Source organism: Lacerta agilis, chromosome 16, assembly GCF_009819535.1.
Source record: "Lacerta agilis isolate rLacAgi1 chromosome 16, rLacAgi1.pri, whole genome shotgun sequence".
Classification (NCBI taxonomy): domain Eukaryota; kingdom Metazoa; phylum Chordata; class Lepidosauria; order Squamata; family Lacertidae; genus Lacerta; species Lacerta agilis.
The window spans coordinates 23,961,517-23,983,326 of record NC_046327.1 but is presented as its reverse complement, the minus strand read 5'-3'; the positions used below and the strand labels follow the sequence as shown (position 1 = coordinate 23,983,326).

Here is a 21,810-nt window from a genome sequence, read left to right as displayed (position 1 = left end):
GAATTTCACAGGCATTGCCCCACCCCCATCACCCAAAACGGGAAGGTGGTTCTTTTTTATACTATCCAAAAACAGTGAGTTCTTTCAACTTTTACCTATAAAGGGGCATCCTAATGGGTGCCTTGATTCTCTGTTAGTTACAAATTCAGTAAATGAGGTGTGTGTGTGTGTGTGTGTGTGTGTGTGTGTCTATCATTCACTGTGGGTGAACCCTCCCCCTTGCTGGGAGACAAAAGCGAGCATGCTGTAGTCCCTTTTGTCTGCTTAATGTACACCTGCCTCTCTTTAACATACGCAGAACTATGGCTTTATAACAATAAAAAGTTGTGTAGACTGCAGCTCATTCATCTTTACATCCACTTGGAGGCATCAACTAGATGTGAATATGTACAAATTAAGGAATGGATGGGAGAGGGAGGAGGGTGTGGGTCGGGGTGGGGCTTGAGTAAATGGGAAGGGGCTGGAGGGGTGGGTGGGGAGAGGTTGCGTGATGTGTGGCAAGTATAAATTCCCCATTTGGTCAATGGGAAATTCATTTCCTTTACTGTCCACGGACAGACTGGCAGTCTGTAGCCATTTACTTCTTGAACATGTCCTGGAGGGGACCAGGCAGGTATTTGATAACGGTGTCTAGAATGCTCTCCTCTTCCTCCTCGTCCTCGTCGCCACAGCCAGGGGGGATGGCCTTCTTTGGACGTGTCAGACTCCCTTCGGCATTGGCTTCCAGAGCAGCCTGGGCTTCTGCTTCCCTTTCTTCCTTCTTCTTTATTCCATACTGCATCAGGGAATGGGGAGAGGAGGAGGATTGTAGGGAAGTAGAGAGAGGGAGGGAGGGAAGGGGGAAAAATATATCACAATTTTGTCACTCTCACAGCTAACACCAGGAATTAAAGCAGGAGAGGATGCCGTACTGAATGTTAATATTTGCTTCTTGCAAAGATCTCATCTCTGCCATGGCCTGTTGGTGGTCAATATTGCTGAGCCTTTAAATCAAACAGCCTCTTTAAAATGTCAGGCCAGCCTTGAATGACAAAGCTGAGGAAAGAGGCATGACCCCTGAAAATCAAGGAACATTATATAAAGAAACAAATCCCTCTTAATCCCCTGCTCGGTTGCACAAAAGTTGAATACAGAAGACTTAAAAAAAAGAAGAAGCCCCAACCCAACTGGTAATTTACTGAGTGGATTTTCAACCATATGGAATGCTTCTCTGTGGCTGCTCTGGGGAAGAATTATTCATTACACACTCTCCAAGTTGCCTTGGGTATATGCATGTCTGAAGGGCTGTCACGAAGAAGGTGGAGCAGACTTGCCCTCTGTCACTTCAGAGGGAAGGACTATGGCAAGAAATAAGCTGCATTTTAGGAGAGCTGTTCCGACAGAAAGAGCAGTCTGATGCAGAACGGGCAGCCTTGGGGAGGCAGAGAGCTTTTTGTTCACTGGAGATACTCGTCCATCATCTGTCAGGGATGCTGTAGGTGTATCCTAAAGCATGGGTTCCGTATGGCAAAGGGAATTGGGTTGGATATGCCCAAGATACCTTCAAACTCTAAAATTTAAAATCTAACCTTCACCAAGCTGGTCCCCCCCAGATGTGTTGAACCATGACTCCTACAAGCCCTGTGCTGGGTGGAGCTGATGAGAGCTGTGTTCCAAAACATCTGGAGGACACTAGGTTGGGCAAAGACTGCTATACTGTAGTTCTGGTGTCTACCAGCTCCATCTGGTATGTAGGCTGAGACCCTACCTACCCACAGACTGTCTCGCCAGAGTGGCACATGCTCTAGTTATCTCCTGCTTTGACTACTGCAACATGCTCTATGTGGGGCTACCTTCGATGGTGACCCGGAAGCTACAACTAATCCAGAATGCGGCAGCTAGACTGGTGGCTGGGAGTGGCCACCGAGGCCATATAACACCAGTCTTGAAAGACTGACATTGGCTCCCAGCACGTTTCCGAGCACAATTCAAAGTGTTGGTGCTGACCTTTAAAGCCCTAAACGGCCTCAGCCCTGTTTACCTGAAGGAGCATCTCAACCCCCATCGTTCAGCCTGGACACTGAGGTCCAGCTCCGAGGACCTTCTGGTGGTTCCCTCACTGTGAGAAGTGAGGTTACAGGGAACCAGGAACAGGACCTTCTCGGTAGTGGCACCCACCCTGCAGAATGCCCCCCCATCAGATGTCAAGGAAATAAACAGCTTTCCGACTTTTAGAAGACATTTAAGGCAGCCCTGTTTAGGGAAGTTTTTAATGTTTGATGTTTTATCATGTTCTTAATATTCTGTTGGGAGCTGCCCAGAGTGGCTGAGGAAACCCGGCCAGATGGGCGGGGAATAAATAAATAAATTGTTGTTGTTGTTGTTGTTGTTGTTGTTGCTGTTGTTGTTGTTGTATGACAGTGTTGGGTGGTAAAATCAAAGTTTGACAATTATGCTGGATTTTAACTTTGGGTATGAGCAGTTGAGAATTTCCAGTCCCATTTGAGCCCACAGGTAGGGTTGGGAAAGAGTCCCTGTTTGAAACTTTGAAGAGCTAGTGAATACAGTACAAATGTAGATGGACCAATGGTCTGAGTTTCCAGCTTCCTGTGTTCTTATGTAACAGCTTCTGTACTTTCATCATTATATAAAAAGGGAAATGCTGTAGGGTATGTTTAGCCTGGAAAAGAGACTGAGAGGAGATCTGAAAGCCATCTTCAAGTATCTCAAGGACTGTCACAAGGAAGATGGAGCAAGCTTGTTCTTTACTGCTCCAGAGGGTAGGACTCAAACCAATGGGTTCAAGTTACAAGAAAGGAGATTCCAACTCAACTTCAGGAAGAACTTTTTGACAGTAAGAGCTGTTCAATAGTGGAACAGACTCCCTAGGAAGGTGGTGGACTCTCCTTCCTTGGAGGTTTTTAAGAAGAGGTTAAATGGCCATCTGTCATGGATGCTTTAGTTGAGATTCCTGCATTGCAGTAGATTGGACTAGATCATCCCTAGGTTCCCACCCAACTCTACAATCTATGATTCTATGTAGCTGTAGCATAATAAAATGTTGGCATATTTTTTAAAGGGACTCCCTCAAAATAAATAGTCTAGCATTTAAAAAATGAAATCAGTTAGTAATCCACATCCCTTTGGCTCAGATTTACATGAAAATCTATAGCTTGGGAAATGACCTGCTTTTGGCCACTCCAAGCCATTTCAATTATACTGAATTAAGAAGGCACTTCATGAGCAAAAGGGCACAGAGGGTGTCAGATTATCTCCTGCAAAAGAACTCATCCATCTGATCCAAAAGTAATTGCTTTGTCTGAATGATCCCCACCTTTCCTTTCACTTTTGCATTCTAATTAAGCCACGTGCTGGAATCAAGATGAAATTCAATATACACGATTCGCGGGATAACTGGTATGGACAAACTCTCCGCAAAAGCTAGCAAAACACTTGATGAGAACGAGCAGCTTCGGGGGAAAAAAGAAAAGAAAATTACATGGGATTTACAAAGGGATCAAAGGATTATCCTGGGACAAACTCTTCAGTGTTTCCCCTGGACTGACTATTGTAAGATGCAGGTGCTCTTTTGACAGTTGGTCTGCTGAAACTCCCTCCCGCATGAATGTGGCCAGCCAAGTGTCAATAACTCAGCTCCACTTTTTCATAAACTCCACAGGGGAACAAGGTACACTCAACGTGGCTCCGGTTCCCCTGAGACCCTTCTTTGTGTTCCTCCTCCATGAGAGCTCTGGATGGTGGCAACATGAGAATGGTCTTATTCTGCTGTGGCTACCCCAAAAAGGGGGGTCGATCCAATGTTGGAGGTGTAAAAGAGAACCCAAATCTAGCCTTAAATGTCATTAAAAAGTTTTCTCAAAAAAGGGGGGGGGGAGAATGCTCTCCCCAGGGAGGTTCGGTTGGTGCCTTCATAATACCACTTTAGGTGCCAGGAGAAGACATTCCTCTTCAACCAGGCTTTTGGCTGCTTGACATTTGATGTCCTTTTAAATGTATTGGGCCAGGGGGCATACTGGTTTGTTTCTGTTTTTATTTGTATTATGTAATTTGCATTCTTTATATGTAATTTTACATTGTGAACCACCCTGAGACCTGCAGGAAAAGGGTGGTATACCATTATTATTATTATTATTATTATTATTATTATTATTATTATTAACAACCAAGAGGAGTGCCAGAATAGCTCCACTGGTGAGTTTGCATCCCTCTGTGATTCATCATCATCATTTTGTTTGCACCCTGCCCATCTAACTTAGCTGCCAACAAAATCCTTGCTACTTAATAAACATTTCCCTACAATTTTCTTTTTCTGATCTTTTTATTCTCTCCCTTGTTTCAGGCAGAGCAGCTGAGGTGGGTGGAGATTGGTTCACGTTTTGAGCTGCTGAATCACAGAGGGGTGCAAACTCACCAGTGGAGCTGTTCTGGCACTCCTCTTGGCACCGTCCTCCCCATAGCCTCTCCTACCCTCTTCTCCTTCCTGGTAAGCAGCAAGCGACTCCGCCGTCGGGAAAGCCCAGCATGCCCTGCCTTTCCCCAACTCTCTGACCAGGCCCCCTGAGCCCTCATTCTCACTTGGATGCCCAGTGGTCACCATCCTTGACCTTGCATAAGGCTCACAGGATTACCCAGGGGCACGGCTACAATAGGTCAACAGCCAAGAGGTTGTGTGGCTCTCAGTACATTGCAGTGTTGCCAAGGGGTAAGCCCACCAATGTGGGGGTCAGTGTAGGCAGAGCTGAGCAAGACCAGTGACCTGACTCGGTTTAAGGCAGGTAATACGTTCCAATGATAAGAAATTATTCTGTTTTGCTATTTCGGTTCATTTCCCCAGTACTCCTTGCTTTTCTTCCACCATCCAAATGACCCTAACCTGTTCCCTGCTAAGGTCTTCCTACTGTGATTACAGATTTTGGCAAACCACACGGGTATTGTTGGGACTTGAAATAAATTGACACTGCCAGCTGGGTGTCAGTGCTGACCTTTAGCTCCACATGCCCTGGAACACAAATGCTCACTGGCATATGGTGCTGTTTAAAGGGGTGGGGAGGGGATCGACTTTGGAGAAAGGAGCTCTTCCAACAAGAAATTCATCTTTCATTGATAATCAGCTGGCATCAGCTACCCTAAATAAAGGAAGCGGGGAAGCCACACCTTAGTTGCTCTGTTTTGATTGCAATTTGATACGTATTGTATAACCATCTGGAGCACTTTCATTTGTAGCTACATTTTGTGCACTTCCTCTGACGTTATGGCTTTCCTTTGCAGGAGTGTACACATGCAAGGGCTGTACACCGATTCCTCAAATCTGATTTCTGGGCCTGATTTGTAGTTCTGGATTGGACCTGATTCAGACCAGATCAATCTGAACATCATCTGGTCTGCCCCAGATAACAAAATACAAATATTTGGAAATCAGTTTGATTTGCATTGGGAAACCAAAATAACCATACCTTTCTTGTTTTCTACCAAATCTGCAGGCATGCCAGCCCCTACAAAATTGTAACACTGCAAAATTACAGACAGGAAGCTCCAGGGTTTTTTGTTCTTTTGAAAAAAGAGAGACTGTACTGCACCGATGTTTGTAATTATACAATTTTTGTGCTGCTTGTGGACTTGACTGTATACATCAGGGGTCAGCAACCTTTATCAGCAGGGGCCGGACCACCATCCCTCAGACCTTGTGGGGGGCTGGACTATATTGGGGGGGGGATGAATGAATTCCTATGCCCCACAAATAACCCAGAGATGCATTTTAAATAAAAGCGCACATTCTACTTATGTAAAAATATGCTGATTCCCTGACTGTCTGCGGGCTGGATTGAGAAGGCGATTGGGCCACATCCGGCCCCTGGGCCTTAGGTTGCCTACCCCTGATATACATTGTACTCAAAGGACTCCCACCCTTACAAAAAAGTTCTAATAATGAAAGACACCTTAAACAGAACACAGCTGTAAACAAACCTTGTCAAAAGTAGAGCCAAAATTGGGGGAGGGGGATACTAAGACACAGACAGCAAACATTTAAAAAAGGATGGGACAAATAGGAAAGGATGGAAAACATTCAAACAGATATATACTGTGAAGGAAACAAATCACAAGCTGAACAAATGGCATCAAACTCTTTCTAAGAGACAGAACTTATGCATTAAGACTTTACCATCCCTCCCCTCAAGCATTGCAAATGGAGATTAATTGAGCCCTATAGCTCTCAATAAGCAAAGTCCAGTTCTCCTTCTCTCCTCCCACCCTGGAGTTTGCCATATATGGTGCTGTAATTAATAACTGCAGCAGTTTGGAGACTGTCTGGCTTTCTGAGAGACAGTTTTGAGCAACAGATCCACTATGTAGCAATTGGTAGCTGCTTCAGCAAGGTGCAAGTTAGCCTGAATCAGTTCAGGATACAGCCAAATCCGATGCACAGCCCTAATACATGCAAGCTGAGAACCTGAGCAGCAGTGGTCAGTCACATTACTGCTGCTTACTAGGAGGTAGAGGCAAGGAGGGAATGAGGGAGTGAGGAGGTTGGCACAGTGCAAACACACCTGAGGAGCTAATCTGGTGTTCCTGTGGGTGTGTTTGCACCACACCAACCTCCCTGCCACATCCCCCTCTACCTCATGCTAAGAAGCAGCAACACTACTCTCCAGAGGTCAGGTGAACAGCAGCACTCCACCATGCCATGCGTTACTGCCTTACAGTATAGTTGTAACAGCTGCAGCGATATAAGGTTTGGGAAGCACTCAGGACACTTGAGAGGGCTGTATCTCTTGAATGAATTTACCTGAATTCCTTCCAAACATACGCAGAGAAAACCACCAAAAAGCTACTTCCTGCCCTCCCATATGGCAGTCTCACAGCCCATTAAAAATGGGGTTAATAAGGAGCAAGGTTTCCGGGTCAGAAAGCATGCCTTCTATGCAGGTCTCGAGCCTGGCAACCTTTCTTTGAAATGGATCACTGCTCTGCTAGTCCTCTCCCTCACTTTTTGGAACAAATCCCCACGATTCAGTCAGAAGCTCTTGAAAAATCAGCCTATTCATTTCAGAACAACAACTTTCAGCAGCCTGAGTACATAATATTGTTGGCTTCTCAAGTATAATTAAGCGCATTTTGTTTTCAGCATCCTTCTCCTTTCCATCCTGTGGATGCCTTTCACCTCGCCTGCAGTTTGGAGGACAATTCTGACAGATCCAGCTGTCTCTGTGTATTCCCCCACCCCCACCCCCAAAATCACGGACTACGCTACAGCTTGCATTTTTCAGCGCGCATCATGAATATTTATTCGTTTCTCAAACACACTTCAAAGTTCTTTATTACGCCTTAGGGAATCTGCAGCATGGCCGGCTCTGGAGGGAGGGAAGGCTGGGCATTTGCCAGCGCTACAAGACCAGCAAAGAGTCCATCGCCTCAGGGGGATAAGCAAATGTGTCAGCTTCGGTTTCTCTCCACTTACCATTTCCCCAGCCAGAAATTCAACCCCACACATTTCTGCACCGCCTTACCATTTCCTTCAAAATCCCCACTTGTAATTGCCTGCATTTCGCTGCAAATTTCTCCTGATATCACAGGCTGATTTTGGGGAGCGCAACTGGTTTGGCCGCAATGGGTGCAGAGCCTCGGGGGATGCCGCAGGGGGCTCCACAATTATTACGTAGAATAATTGAGGGGGGGGGGGAAATTTGGCATCACCCAGGGCATTGCTGAAATTTCAGACCCCATGATCTGCCATGGCTAATATATACATTTTTCATGCAATTTTGCTTTTTATACACCAGTACCACCCTTTAGCTAATTCAAATATAGCTCATTGTATAGCATGATTCATATTGTTTTGCATCAATGGGTCTAGACCCATGGTTCCCAACGTGGGGCATGCTCCCCACAGGGGGGCAATTTGATTTTTAAGGGGGGGGGCAATTCGAAAATGAGTTATTAACTGTGAATGGCATTTTAGGCTTCCTCCACGTGAATAGGAGTTCACTTTTTGAATAATAAGAATTATATGTCATGGGGGGGGGGGTCAGGATTTTAGAGATGCTTAGGTGGGGCATGGCCAGAAAAAAAAGGTTGGGAAACACTGGTCTAGACTTTCAAAACTATTCTCCAGAATTCAACCTAATCCCCTGGCAGTCAAACCAACAGAGTTCCGTGGGTACTTACAAGTATGGATGCAAGGGACAGCAACTTCTGGAGTCGTCCTGCATACTGGCATGGAGGGGAGATTGAACTATTATTTTATTTTATTTTATTTTATTTTATTTTATTTTATCAGAGGCAGTGCTGGCCACAGGTTTTTGATGACCCTTGGGCAAGACATGCTGGCTTGAGCTGTAGGGAGTTGTAGTCCAACAACATATGGAAAGCACTGGGACTTGGGAAGCCTGCATGAACCCATAACTGGCATGGGGATGTGCTTTTGCAACTGATGAAAGCTTGAGGGGAAATCACCCCTTGCACTGATGAGTTCAAGTCTAGTTGATCTTGTTTCTGTCTCCTTTCCTTGCCTTGGGATAGATAGGACTCCTCCCTGCTTTCATAAAAAGGATCTCTGCCACAGTCCTCAGCCTTCCCCATTCCACTGCCCTTCTTCCTTGGCCTCCACTCCATTCCAGCTTTTCCTCAGGCCACCAGAACTCACCTTCCCTTCTATTTTGGGTATGAGGAGTCCCACTCATGGACAGATAACATTATTTTCCTCTCATCAGCCAAACCAACCGTAAGGGTTGATCGCTGCTACTTCCTCACCTATCAAGGTCATAGCATCATCAGGCACTTGCTGAGACACCCACTTCAACAGGGGACCCCGCTACTGGTAATAGAGCCCCCTGGACCTGTTGCTGCTCCCCTTGTCATTGCCACCTCCTTTGTCCCCTCTGGCCAAGAGGGAGGGAGGGTGGGAGTACCAGAAAGGAATGGGAGTGAAAAGGAGGAGGAGGAGGAGCTACCACTTCCTCCTTGGTCTACTGTGTTTCCTCTTTTCCCTGCTTTGCCCTCATGGAATGTTGGAGTGTATGGGATTCACACCGTTCCTAAAGGTGTGAATCATGTCAGATCACATCTGGCCCTAAGTCTGTGGCTCAACCAGGCAGTTCACTGGAGGGCAGGTTTCTTTTTCTTCAGCAAGCAATTTCAACCCGTTTCCATTTGTAGATGCGGGTGGCGATGTGGTTAAAACCATCGAGCCTCTTGGGCTTGCTGATCGGAAGGTTGGCGGTTCGAATCTCCACGATGGGGTGAGCTCCCGTTGCTCTGTCCCAGCTCCTGTCAACCTAGCAGTTCGAAAGCACACCAGTGCAAGTAGATAAATAGGTACTGCTGTGGCGGGAAGCTAAACGGCATTTCCTTGTGCTCTGGCTTCTGTCATGGTGTTCCATTGCACCAGAAGCGGTTTAGTCATGCTGGCCACATGACCCGGAAAACTGTCTGTGGACAAATGCCGGCTTCCTCAGCCTGAAAGTGAGATGAACGCCGCAACCCCATTTGACTGGACTTTACCGTCCTTTTTTACCATTTGTAGAGAAGGGTGTAGAAATGTTATGATGATACTTTTAAGTCTTAAATTATAAAAAACATGGGAAGGGCATTGAAAGAGAGAGCACTCCTTGGAGTGAATTGTGCCTGAGTTTTGCTTCCCTCCCCAGCTACACTAGGCCACGCTAAGGTCATTAGGAGTGATATTACTTCAGTACAATTAAGCACCAAGGATGCTCCATTAATTTACATTAGGCACAGGCATCTGCTTGGCAGTACGCTGTTCACCAGGTGTGAAGAGCTCAATTCCCCTTCTCATAAGCTCATTCATTATCTTCTTCATTATCGTGGGAGCTCGCTTTGCTCCAAGAATGCTGCCATAAGGACCCATATGGATTGCCCTGGTGGTAGAATGGGGATGAGTCAATAGATTTGCCACCCAGCCTGGGCCATGAGGCTGAGGCACTGAAGCAGGAAATGAAACACACTCTCCTGCCCCCTAAGAGTGGGAGAGAGAGGAAAGGACTAATATGCAGCCTTTGAAGGCTAAAAAGAAACTAACTATTTACTTGTTCTATGTATTTCATCATGCCAAAAGACCTCACTGATGGAGGGCTATGATAAATAACCTCCCATTTTCTGGCAGTTGTGTTCCAAGTAGAACATTCAATGCTGTCAGACAAATCACTGGCAATATATATCTTGCCAAATTATTTTGATGTTGTTTGGGAATGGCTTTGTTCCCCCACTACCCAGTTTTGACTTCTCAGCACCATTTTTCTTTGCTCTCACTGATCACGGCCTCATTTGCCCGCTCTTCAATTCAACTGACTGCAGCAACCCACATGGTTTTGTGTACAAGCCTCCATCACATCGTACACAGCACCACACGGTCCCTGGCAAAATCATTCTGCCTGCCACTTCCAATGGGTGTGCCCATGACACCAAGGAAAAGTGACAGCAAATGTGTTTTCAGCAGGTGCAGCACCCCTACCCCCACCCCGACAAAACCCTTTCATCACTCACAGAAAAGAAAGCAAAATTAGGCACATAGTTTCAGCTCCGCTCTCCACTGATCACGGATGATTTCTCTCAGGCAAGGGGTCAAAGTCAGAACAATTTCACAAGCCGAATCACAATTTTTCATTTGCGTGCACGTTCAGCTGAGTGCTTCAAACTCTGTGTCTATTTAAAATGTCATGGGGCACATTCATATTAATACACCTTTGCATACTCTAAACTTGGTTTCGAATTATCTGAGCATTACTAAGGAAGTGGTGGTGCAGATCCAGTGACATATGAACTTCCATTCTTAAGGCCTGCTCTCTATGATGAGGGTGGTCTGACCAGGAAGGAGACACAGCTTTTCCCATCTGGTTTTTATTTCCAGGTGAGTGTCTCAGTTATGCTTTTTTATATTTTCTCTTCCATTGACATCAGCTGGAGGGGAAACTGCTATCTCCACTCCAGGGCTGGTGCACTAATTTATCTATTACTCATCTGTGGCACCCCCCTACTGGGGAGCAATTTGTTTACCCATGATTCCCTGGAGCCAACAGCAGGTGAGCCCATTGATGCCCTCAAGGAAGCACTTTGCCAGGGCTCCCCTTCAAACAAGTCTGATTTTAACCCAACTTTCCTCTATGACTAACAGAGAATGAACCACACTCCTTACCTGACAGGCACCCCACTCGTTTTCCAGGAGGGATGCCTGCAATGTGAGGTACCAAGTACTGCACTCTCCAGGCACTGGCTAGGAGAGCTGTACACTGATGCTCCCTTAGTCCCTCAGTTCCCACTGGGAAATGAGAGGTTGCCTCAGAGACCCCTGAGAAGGCCTTCCAGAACCCTCTGGGTCAGAGATTGCCAGTGTGGTGCCCGTACAAGAGGCTGTTAGCTCTTCCTGCTCAGTTCTTGTATGCACTGCCTTAGCTTCTGCAACAGCAACTATGTCCCCTTAAATAAAAATGCATTTCATTCAGTGTCTCTCAGGGACTGGACTGAAGAGGAATGGTGGTAACCCCACCCCCTTTTTTCTGAACCTTCCCAAGGGCAGAAGGACAGTATTGATTTAAAACAGTGGTTTGCAGAGGGGCATAGTCCAGAGGGGAAAAGCTGGGAAATACTGGGTGAGGAGCAGCTAGAAGAGCAAGCACTAGGAAAGAGGCAGATTCAGGCTGGCAGATTCAGTGTCCTTGGACAGCATTCCTGACGCCCTTCCCTTAAGACTAGATGGGCTCTGAGAATGATAGAACAGAAAGCGCAGAGGCAACAAGCTCAGATTATCCAACGTAGGAATGACGTAGATTAGTGGGGACGGAGGGGGTGAACCTTAACTGGGAGCAATGTCATTTTGTAACATGATATGCATTCCTTGTCTCTCAGTGTGATAATTAAAGAACTTATCTGGTAAGAACGTTCCTTTCGTTGGATCTGCCTAATTACTGCCACCGGGGGAAATATCCAATTTCCCGAAGCCTGACAGAGACAGGCTTGGACACCCACCCTCCCATCCTATTCTGAACAGAGGAGAGCTGCAAATATCTTCTCTGTATGAGTGACAGTTATAGTGGCTAATGTAGGTGCCTTTTTTTCATTGATGGAGTGGCTGTTGGTGGTGGGGGAATCATGCCCACCCCATTTCGTGGTTCTGTGTCTTTTATGCTCTTTTAGATGCGGCAACCATTTTGTGTTATGCCCTCCAAGGCGGCCATTTTGAGACTGATACCCATTCCACTTTCTCAAAATTCCTAATGTGCCCACTGGCCCAAAAAGTTTGCCAGTCCTTGCTCTGGGTAAAGGGTACATTCTCGTGGTTCCCACTTATTATCTCACAGGGACTTCCAAGAAAACTTCTTAAGCCTGGCTATCTGTGGTCTCTATTCAGGCTACTGAGGGGAGGGGTGAAGACACCATGGCTAGTGGGAGAGATATGGCACCCCTAGAGGAACTGGGCCAGGAAGAATATGCCCCCTCAGTCTGAAGACATTGGTCAGGCCTGCTTTAATATGAGATACTTTGTGGCGATAAAAAAACCAGCTAAATCCTAGCATTTGGTGAAACGAAAAGAGATTCTTCCAAGTTTCTGAAGCCTTGTAGCAGTAGCTGCAGCTCCAAGCACTGTTTATGCAAGATTTCATTGCACACAAAGAGAAGAAATCTACTTGGATGCCAAATCAAATGTAAATTGGACTTAACTGTTGATGCAAGGAAGGAGAAATCTCACCATTCGCTGCCATGAAGAGAACTTTAGCAGTCATTATTCCAAAGAATTGAGCCCTACAATATCAGACCACAGGTGTGTAAATAACTAAAGCTATATGTCAGCCTTGTCAGCCTGCTGCAGTAAAGGAAATGGAGTTTTTAGTACAGAGCGAGAAACCAATAAAAAATTATGGTGGGAAATAAAAAGAAGTTCCAAACAAATATCAAAGGGTGTATCTTCAAAGTTAGGCTTCCTGTCTGCTGGGGATATGATGGAGTTTTTACCCAGTATGGGTGACAGATTATAAAAGACTTTTCAAAAAAATAATCATGGGACATATTGTACTGATTGTTAGACTAGGGCTCTTTGCTGTGAGTCTATTAACAAAGGTAGGTACTCCAACTTGCATCACAAATAGCAGAATTGGCATTCCTACTCAAGGGCAGGTGCCGCTACCTGCTATTTCAAGGAAGACCTTAAAAGTGGCCATCATCTTTTTGGTGATTGTTCCTGTACCTTGAGCAGCTTTATAGTAAAGCTAGTAACACTTCACTGAGGTGCCATATCTCCTGAGATTAAACTCAGAAATCGGAGTCCAGACAGACAGCACCGCCAGCTTGAGGTACATATCAACAGCTGGTGCAGTTGTGCATAGAGACTTGGGCATGGTGTGATGGTTGATGAGAAGCTGAGATGTTGCTGCTGCATTGCACATCAAGCACCACTCATCCCATAAGCTCTTCTCCATCAAATTCAGACCCTGAGTTGTCATCTCAGTGGTGAGGACCTTGATCTGGCTGCTGAGATGGATCCTGACCATCTCCACCTCCCTATAGGCAACTTTGACAGGTGAGTGGGGCTGCCCACCTGTCAATCATCTGACATCATTAAAATCTCAGGTGGCTAGTTCAAAGGGGCTTGCTGATTGGCTGTGACGGTGTGCCTTCAAAGGGGATTGCTGTCAGTGCTGATCAGCTGATGGGTGCTGACAGGGAACCCTGCTTTGTCCATTTGCAGACATGGTTTGGATTCAAACTGCAGCTGCAAATGGACATTTTCCCTCTGCAAATCTGTATGCAGAGGGAAAATGTCCACTTGCAGTCTCAGTTTGCATACAAGCCATGCTTGCAAATGGACAACATCAAAGGGGCTCACCGTTAGCCTCTTTGATCCTCTGATCAGAGTGTTTTCAAATGAGCTCTCTGTTGAATGCCAGTCAGCAAGACCAGTGATCAGGGATGTTGGCTGCCTATGGCCTAAAGTGTACCTTAGGTTCCGAAGATGAGACATCTGTTAGAGAAAAACTGAAATTCAGAGTAAATTTGCACGAAGAACCATTTGAGAAATTTTGAGGCACACCCAAACAGATTCAGTAAGACTTGCAAATACCTTAAGGAGTTGGGGGGGGGCGCAGAGAGGGCAGACACTTTTCAGCATTTTTCCAGATGGACAGAAGTAGTTAGATCACAGAGTTTATACAAGCAATTTGTCTGTGTGGTGATTATTGTTTTAGGGCAGGGAATAAAAAGGGTGGCCAGCTTCTTTGTTATTCCATGCTTTACTTACTTACTTACTTACTTACTTACTTACTTACTTAGGTAAAGGTAAAGGGACCCCTGACCATTAGGTCCAGTCGCGGACGACTCTGGGGTTGCAGCGCTCATCTCGCTTTATTGGCCGAGGGAGCCGGCGTACAGCTTCCGGGTCATGTGGCCAGCATGACTAAGCCGCTTCTGGCGAACCAGATTAGCGCACGGGAACGCCGTTTACCTTCTCGCCAGAACGGTACCTATTTATCTACTTGCACTTCGTGCTTTCCAACTGCTAGGTTGGCAGGAGCAGGGACCGAGCAACGGGAGCTCACCCCGTCGCGGGGATTCGAACCGCCACAGCGCCACTCGCATCCCACTTACTTACTTACTTACTTACTTACTACATAAATGCCAAAATCTCTCGGGGCCTTAAAACATATTTTATTAAAATATACAAAGAAAGCATTTAAAACAATAAAATCGGAAAATCTGTTCAGGGCAATGCTTGCCTATATTATTATTATTATTATTATTATTATTATTATTATTATTATTATTATTTAGTGTATGTACCACTTATATGTGGCCAATGGCATTGTTTTCATAAATTTAATTCACCTTATGTGAATTTGCAGGTGTATTTTTACTTCCAATATTCAGGGAGGGGGGTCTAACAGGCTAGTTCACATCCAACAAGCTATTATTTGGTTCTCTGGAAGATGCTCCATTTCATAATTGCATGTCAATGCTATCTCACAAGCCATCAGCTGCAGGAGCTCAGAGGATATGTAGTGGTTTTCAAAAAAGTTGGGCAGAAATTGTATTTTGTTTGCTGTTCCTGTTGGTGTTTGGAGAAATGGATTTTGATAGAGATCTCACTGCTTCAGCATTTTCACAAGTATGTGAATTGCCGTTGAGGACAGACTGCCATTGCAGCCATGCAGCTGTTAGCAATTGTGGAAAGTTACTGAGAAAGGCATCACTTTAAATTACAAACTCTAGAAAATGAGCATTGGCTTTTTGGCTAATTGAATTAATTGACAGCCCTCTGCACCACATTTCCCAGATTGTCCAGTGGCTTTCTCCTGTGGAAATTGTAACAATGCTTGGCATTCTTGAAATACCCTTCCAAATCCTTTTTTCAAAGCTAGAAATCCAGAATTGGGGGGGGGGGGTGGAGGGGTAGAGTGGGACAAATCTAGGACCTCTGGGCCAGTTTGCACAACTTAGATCAGGGATGTCTCTACCAGAATCCAGACCTTGCATATGTATTCTTTGTTGGCATCCATCTGTCTCGAGAGACAGTGGAGCGTGCCTCTGGGGGTGATCTCAAACCGCTGTGTTTGCTGCACCAAAGTGGCCTTTCTGGGACGCAAGCCTAGGCAGTGTCTGTGGAGGTCCTGACTTGGCTGCAGGAATCGCCAGAAGGAGGCATACAAAGCACCATCCAACTATCTGGTTGGGAAACTGGGAGGTTGCGCTAGCGCTGCTCCTGGAGGAAGGGACTGAAAGAAAGTGGGCAAAAGATATTAGCTCTGTCTACCAATGTCAGGCTTCCTCCCCCGTGGCAGTAAATAAGAAGATCAAATGAAAGGAACGTTTTGCCAGTTAGATTCTTTAATAATCACAGTGATAGAAAAGAGAACACGTGTCCCTAGAAATGGTGGTGCTCCCAATTAAGGCTCACTCCCTCCTCCATCCCTATTAGTCTACGTCACTCCTACTCTTGTAATCTGAGCTTTCTCTTCTGAGACTTTCTGAGCTCTTCTCGACCTTGGGGAGGGCGGTGGAGGAATGCTGTCCAACAACTGCGAATCTGTTAACCCTCTCCCTCCCAGTGTTTCTTCTTCTTCTACCTGTTCCCCATCCAGTATTTCCCAGCTTCTGCCTTCTGAACCATGCCCCTCTGCAAACCACTGTTCCAAATCTATACTGTCCTCCTGTTCCTGGGAAGATTCATGATCAGGAGGAGGGGGTGGCTCTCACCATTCCTCCTCAGTGCAGCCCTCCTTCTCACAGTCCCTGACAACCAAACACAAGTCCAGATCCTTGAGGTTGATATATCAGGAATACCAAGTGTTGAGGTGTCATCCTGCTTGCTATGTGTAGGGTCCAGTTTGTCGTCACCCACCACTACATAGGTTTGGCTGCAACACACATATGTACCTCACATGATGACTGCAACACCTAGTGATAATGGATGAATTGGTCATCAAAGGTAGAAGGCCTAAGAATTTCTTATCACTTCAGCTCTAACATGTTTTCTGTTCACACATTGAACTGTCACTCATCATCAGCACAGATGTGTAATAGCCTCAGAAAACTAATGTTTCCACATAGGCTTCACATTCGTTTCAAGAGGTGGTTTTCAATTAAGTTTTACTCAGAGCAGACCTATTGAAATTAATGGATGAATTTTTAAATTTTATTTATTACCCGCCTTTCACATTAATGTCCCTGGGCAGGTAACAACATTAAAATACAATATTAACAACATTCTCAAACAACTAAGTCACTATGCTAATTTCAATGGGTCTACTCTCAGTAAAGCTTAGTTAAATACCACCAAGTGTGAAACTATTGTGAAAACTGAAACGAAGCTGAGGAACTAACATGGGACCTTTTTAAAAAAAAGTCTCACACAAGAAGCCTTGCTTTGCAAATGGCTACATGCCAGGAACAGTGTCCTAACACTTGCTTTCCTTGAAAATTCAACCATTGCTGTTATGTAGAGAAAGAAGGCAAACTAGGACATTCATGGCACTGTGACAATGAAGCAATAATTATTTTTTTTTTAAAAATGGAATTTACAAATACCCTGAGTAATAAAGCTTACTTATTTTGCATCTGCAAACTCTCCCCCTCCCCACTCATCTGAATATTTATGAACATCTGGATTATTAAGCGTTTGCTGGCAGGAATGATCAGAGAAAGCAAGATCATGGTGACTAACTGTTCAGACTCTCACATGCCCATCTTAATCAGGCTCTTTCTCCACTAGGGCTATTGATACAGACACAGATATAGATTTGCACATTCCTGATTTTACAAGAAGGCAAGCTGTCACTTCCTACCTTATCTCGCAGCATTTCAGACAACTGCAAAGTAATGTGCTAGCCCTCCAGAAGATGCAGCTGTCTCCACCCACATGGTGTGCCAGGGATGCAGTGGGTAACAGAAGCGGTTCAGCCAGTGGAGTGGAGCACCAGTGCTAGCTTTCTGGCAATTGTGCCACTGAGGGCTTACCTTGAGGGAGAACAGAGGTGGCAGGGAGGTCAGGAATGTGGAAGTAGATTAGTGGAGCAAATCCAGCTTGACTGGCTCCACCAATACACTTACCTCCTGGTAAGCTGCAGCAAAACCACTGCTGGGCAGCTAGTGTTGCAGCTCTGTGTTGCAGATGAGCCATTTCTGATGGGTAGGTAAGCTATTTAATCAGAAGGAACAAAAAACCCACCACTTCTTAGCTTGTGCAGTGAATGCTGGATCCAGTTTTTGTTGCTTTTGGGAGGGGTGGCTCACTGCAGTCAACTCTTCTTCACTGCTGCCTGCCTCCTCTGGGTCAAGGCCATACAGCTGCTTCAATCACTACTGACTTGGCAAAGTTCCAATTAGTCGGAGGGATGTGGATCAGAACAGTTTGGATCAAAATGTACTACTGCTTCTATTATTATTATTATTATTATTATTATTATTATTATTATTATTATCATCATCATTATCATTATTATTATTATCATTATTATTACTATTATCCCGAGCGTTGTTCCTTGATCACAGGGGTGGGGGTGGGGGTTCTGTGACCCACCAGAAATTATTGGGACAAAGCTCCCATCATTCCTGATCGTTGGCCAGGTTGATGAGAGACGGGAGTCCAACGGTAATTGCAGGTCATTATCTGACAAAGAGAACAGGTCGTTCGCGGATCAGAGAAAGAGAGTGAAACACTTGGCTAACTTACAGTTAGTTTCTTTGTTAAGGAAAGCAGGACAAAGAACACATGGAGACTTCTAAAAGTTGCTCCTGTCTTAGTGAAGCTGTTGTCTGGACTGGCTTGTAGCTCCCTCTTCACTCCCTAGCCGTCTGTGTAGGCCCCTCCCTCGGTCTACTGTGAGCTCCAAGGGACCATCTCTGTGTCAGCCTGGCTCTCTGCTTGGCCACATGCAATAAATGCCTCGTTCTGGGAGAGGGGGGCTTAGAAGCTGTCAGAGTGGCTCTGTGGTAGAACTGCCAAGTCTGACTACTGTCCCTGCCCTGTGCTGGGCCACCTGCTTGTGTCCTCCTCTTCAATATCTCTCAAGCTCTCTGCCTCCAGTACTTCCCATTTCGTCCCCTCATCTGGGCTGTGGCCAGTTTCCCACCACCAGGATCCAGGACCTAAATCCTCTTCCTCTGTGCTTTCCGGGGGGGGGGGGGGGCTTTTGGTCAAGTGGCTTCCACCACTCCTCTTCATCTAGCCAGTCCCTGACATTACCATGGATGAAGATGCACCTCGAGGAGTTGATTTTGAGGTTCAAATGACTGGCAGCAAAACCGCTAAATAGCACTTCTCTGTTGGCACTCTGGCTGACTACTCATAGATTTATTTTCATTCCTAGTTGTTCTCTGCATTGCCTATGCTGTTTGGTGGGGAGAAAATATCTGTGTTTCATTCCATGTATATATAACAGGAGAGGGTGTCATTTGGCTTGGAGGCAGCCACAGCATAAGTAAATGTTGAGATGTATTTGTGTCTCTCCATAACTAGCCGTGCTCCAGTTGTGCTGGGAAATCTATTCTCTCCAAGGAGTGAGAGGTGCAAATTGTTCCCAAAATGTTAAGGGGAATATATATATATATATATATATATATATATATATATATATATAATCTGTGTTCATTAAACAGTGATAATTGGGTCACAGTTTATGCTACATCCATTGAGAGAGGAATGGGTAAGCACAAGAGGCAAGTACAATGTGAGGATGTCAAGGCAGAAATGAAACATGCATGAGTGTGCCCTTCTGCAACACATCATTGGCACAATCTCAGTGCATTTGTGGTGGATTCAAGGGCACCATCTGTGGTGCTGGGGGGCCAGGGGGCCAAGTGCCCCTCATTTTTTCATGTGCTCTACGGCAGGCATAGGCAAACTGGTCCTGTTAGTTAGGGATGATGGGAGTTGTAGTCCCAAAACATCTGGAGGGCCGAGTTTGCCTATGCCTGCTCTATGGGGAGATGGCCTCAGACACCAGGCCTGTTGGTATACCAACTCTGTGTTACAAAGATGCCTTCAAATGTGACATGGAGGCTGGCAACATCAACCATGCCATGTGGGAATCCTTTGCAGATGACCGCAATGTCAGGGGGGCAGTCAATCAGGTCCATAGCAGTGATCAGAGGAGAAATGACAGCTGGGAGGAACACAGAGAGAAGAAACACCATGATTTACCTGCAGCAGCACAACCAGAAACCTTTATCTGCCCCGGCTGCAACAAAGCATGTCTCTCCCACATTGGTCTCTACAGCCAGAACAGGCACTGCAACCTTCCAGCCAGTGTGGTGTAGTGGTTAAGAGTGGTAGACCGGTAATCAGGTGAACCAGGTTCACGTCTCCACTCCTCCACATGCAGCTTCTGGGTGACCTTGGGCGAAGTCTCTCAGCCCCACTGAGAGGAAGGGAAGGGAAAGGAAAATGTTAGCTGCTTTGAGACTCCTTCGGGTAGTGATAAAGCGGGATATCAAATCCGAACTCCTCCTCCTCCTCCTCCTCCTCCTCCTCCTCCTCTTCTTCTTCTTCTTCTTCTTCTTCTTCTTCTTCTTCTTCTTCTTCCAATAGCTTGACCTCACCCCCAAAGCACACTCCTCCATTGTCGCAGGAGACAGACAGATGCCAACCACACACTAAAGAAGGGCTAATCTGTGCCTAGGAAACAGCTGGGCTTCAGGGGGACCTTTACCAGTTTGGGCCACAGGAAGTGCCCTATTTGCCCAGCTGCTGACGCCATGCCTGTTTGCTGATGATTGGTGCTTTGATTCAGCTTTCAAACTGCAACACACCTTTAGCTGTCAAATATGTGGGGCTTCTGCAATGTATGACTGACATATTCTGCAGCATGGGGTGGGGTGGGGACCATGGGAGAAGACAGCATTATTAAATCATGCCTGTGCTGGGTAGGATACTGGTCTTGCGCATTAATTACTGTTAGCTTCAGAACGAAAAGGAAAATAGCTGAATTTTATCGGATACTTTCCCCCCGACTGCATTAATTATTGCCTCACTGAATTTATTATTTATTTTGCCAAGTACCTTGAGGCCCTTCCTGAAACAGCTTGGAATCTAGGTTAATGACATGACGTAACTTGCAGATGAAGAAAACAAATGGTTGGGTTTGATTTCTTCATTAGAGGCAGAATTAACAAATGCCAGAATTTGAAATACCCCGTTAACAAGGGCTTTGCTTCATGTCAATGACCCTTAGGAAGGTTCGCATGAATCTGCTAGCATCCTTTGAGAAGAAAATGTGATGGGAAGGGAGGTAGGAAAAGAGGGGGAGGCGTGAAAAAGAGGGGGCAACATGGTAGATAAGCAGAATCAAGGAATATTTCAGTAAGAAGAGAAATGTCAAAATACGACCGGGGCCATTTGCTTGTTTGTATTAGGACTCCCTCCCTGCATGGTTTGGGGTTTGGGTAACAGATGAGCCGTTGGCCCACCCCAGCCATCTCCAACAGGTTCAAAAGCTGTGATTTCCCATCTAGATTGGCTTTCCTGACAGTTCTCCCCTGGAAGCTGAACACATGTAAATCATGATCATTGGCTGTTTCCCCAGGTATGAATGGAGATCTTCACCCACCCACAAGAGAATCTCGTGTTTGGATCTTGGATCTCTGGCTGTATGGCTGACAACTTCTAGGGCAAGGACTACATTCTACAAAGCAAGCTGTAATGGAAATGCTTATGAGTTTTCAGGATGACTTTTTAAAAGTCACAAATAGCTGCAGAAATGTGGCCAATGGAATGTAAAACTGGGAAAACTGGAAACAGAGAGAAGCCAGCATTAACAGATTTACCCGTCCCGACAATTCCACCACAACCACCTTCTATGTCAGAGATGCCCAATCTTTCATTCTGCAGCCAAACGTCTTGGGACCAGACATCCCCAACAGTGATGCCATTGTACCAACATTTCCCCACCTCCATTCTACATTTCCTTTCAGAGGCATGGAAACCTGAACCGCAGCGGTGTCATGTCACTCAGCTTTGCTTACTGAAGGTTACAGGGGAGAGGGAGAGAAAGAGATGCAGGGTTGCGGTTTCCAGCAGCACTAGATGTTGTGTGTCACTTGTAGTGGCTGGTTCTGCTTTTGCAAAACAAAGGAAAGCTCACTTTACAGTCTACCACCAGAAGATTCAGTGGTATTCTCCCAAATGGTCTAGGGCAGGCATGGGGAACCTCAGATCCAAGAGCCAAATGTGGCCCTCTAGGCCTATCTATCTGGCTCTTGGTACTCTCCCCAGGCCACACTCCTTCCCCAGTCACACTCTCTTCCCACAGGCCACATCCCTCACCAGCCTACATTCACACCATCCTTGAGTGTTTTTCCTGCTGGGATTGT

At 45.8% G+C, this 21,810-nt stretch overlaps 1 protein-coding gene across 2 annotated transcripts in view; it reads right to left on the bottom strand.

Annotated features, from left to right (window-relative positions):
• Positions 1 to 465: 465 nt before the first annotated feature.
• The window catches only part of CPLX1 (complexin 1), a 133,893-nt gene continuing 112,548 nt past the window's right edge, over positions 466 to 21,810 (bottom strand). For both annotated transcript variants that reach the window (XM_033173588.1, XM_033173589.1), the window contains exon 4: positions 466 to 775. In XM_033173588.1, the coding sequence (XP_033029479.1) occupies positions 578 to 775 (198 nt within the window). In that variant the 3' untranslated portion in view covers positions 466 to 577. The remainder of the gene's footprint in view (positions 776 to 21,810) is intronic.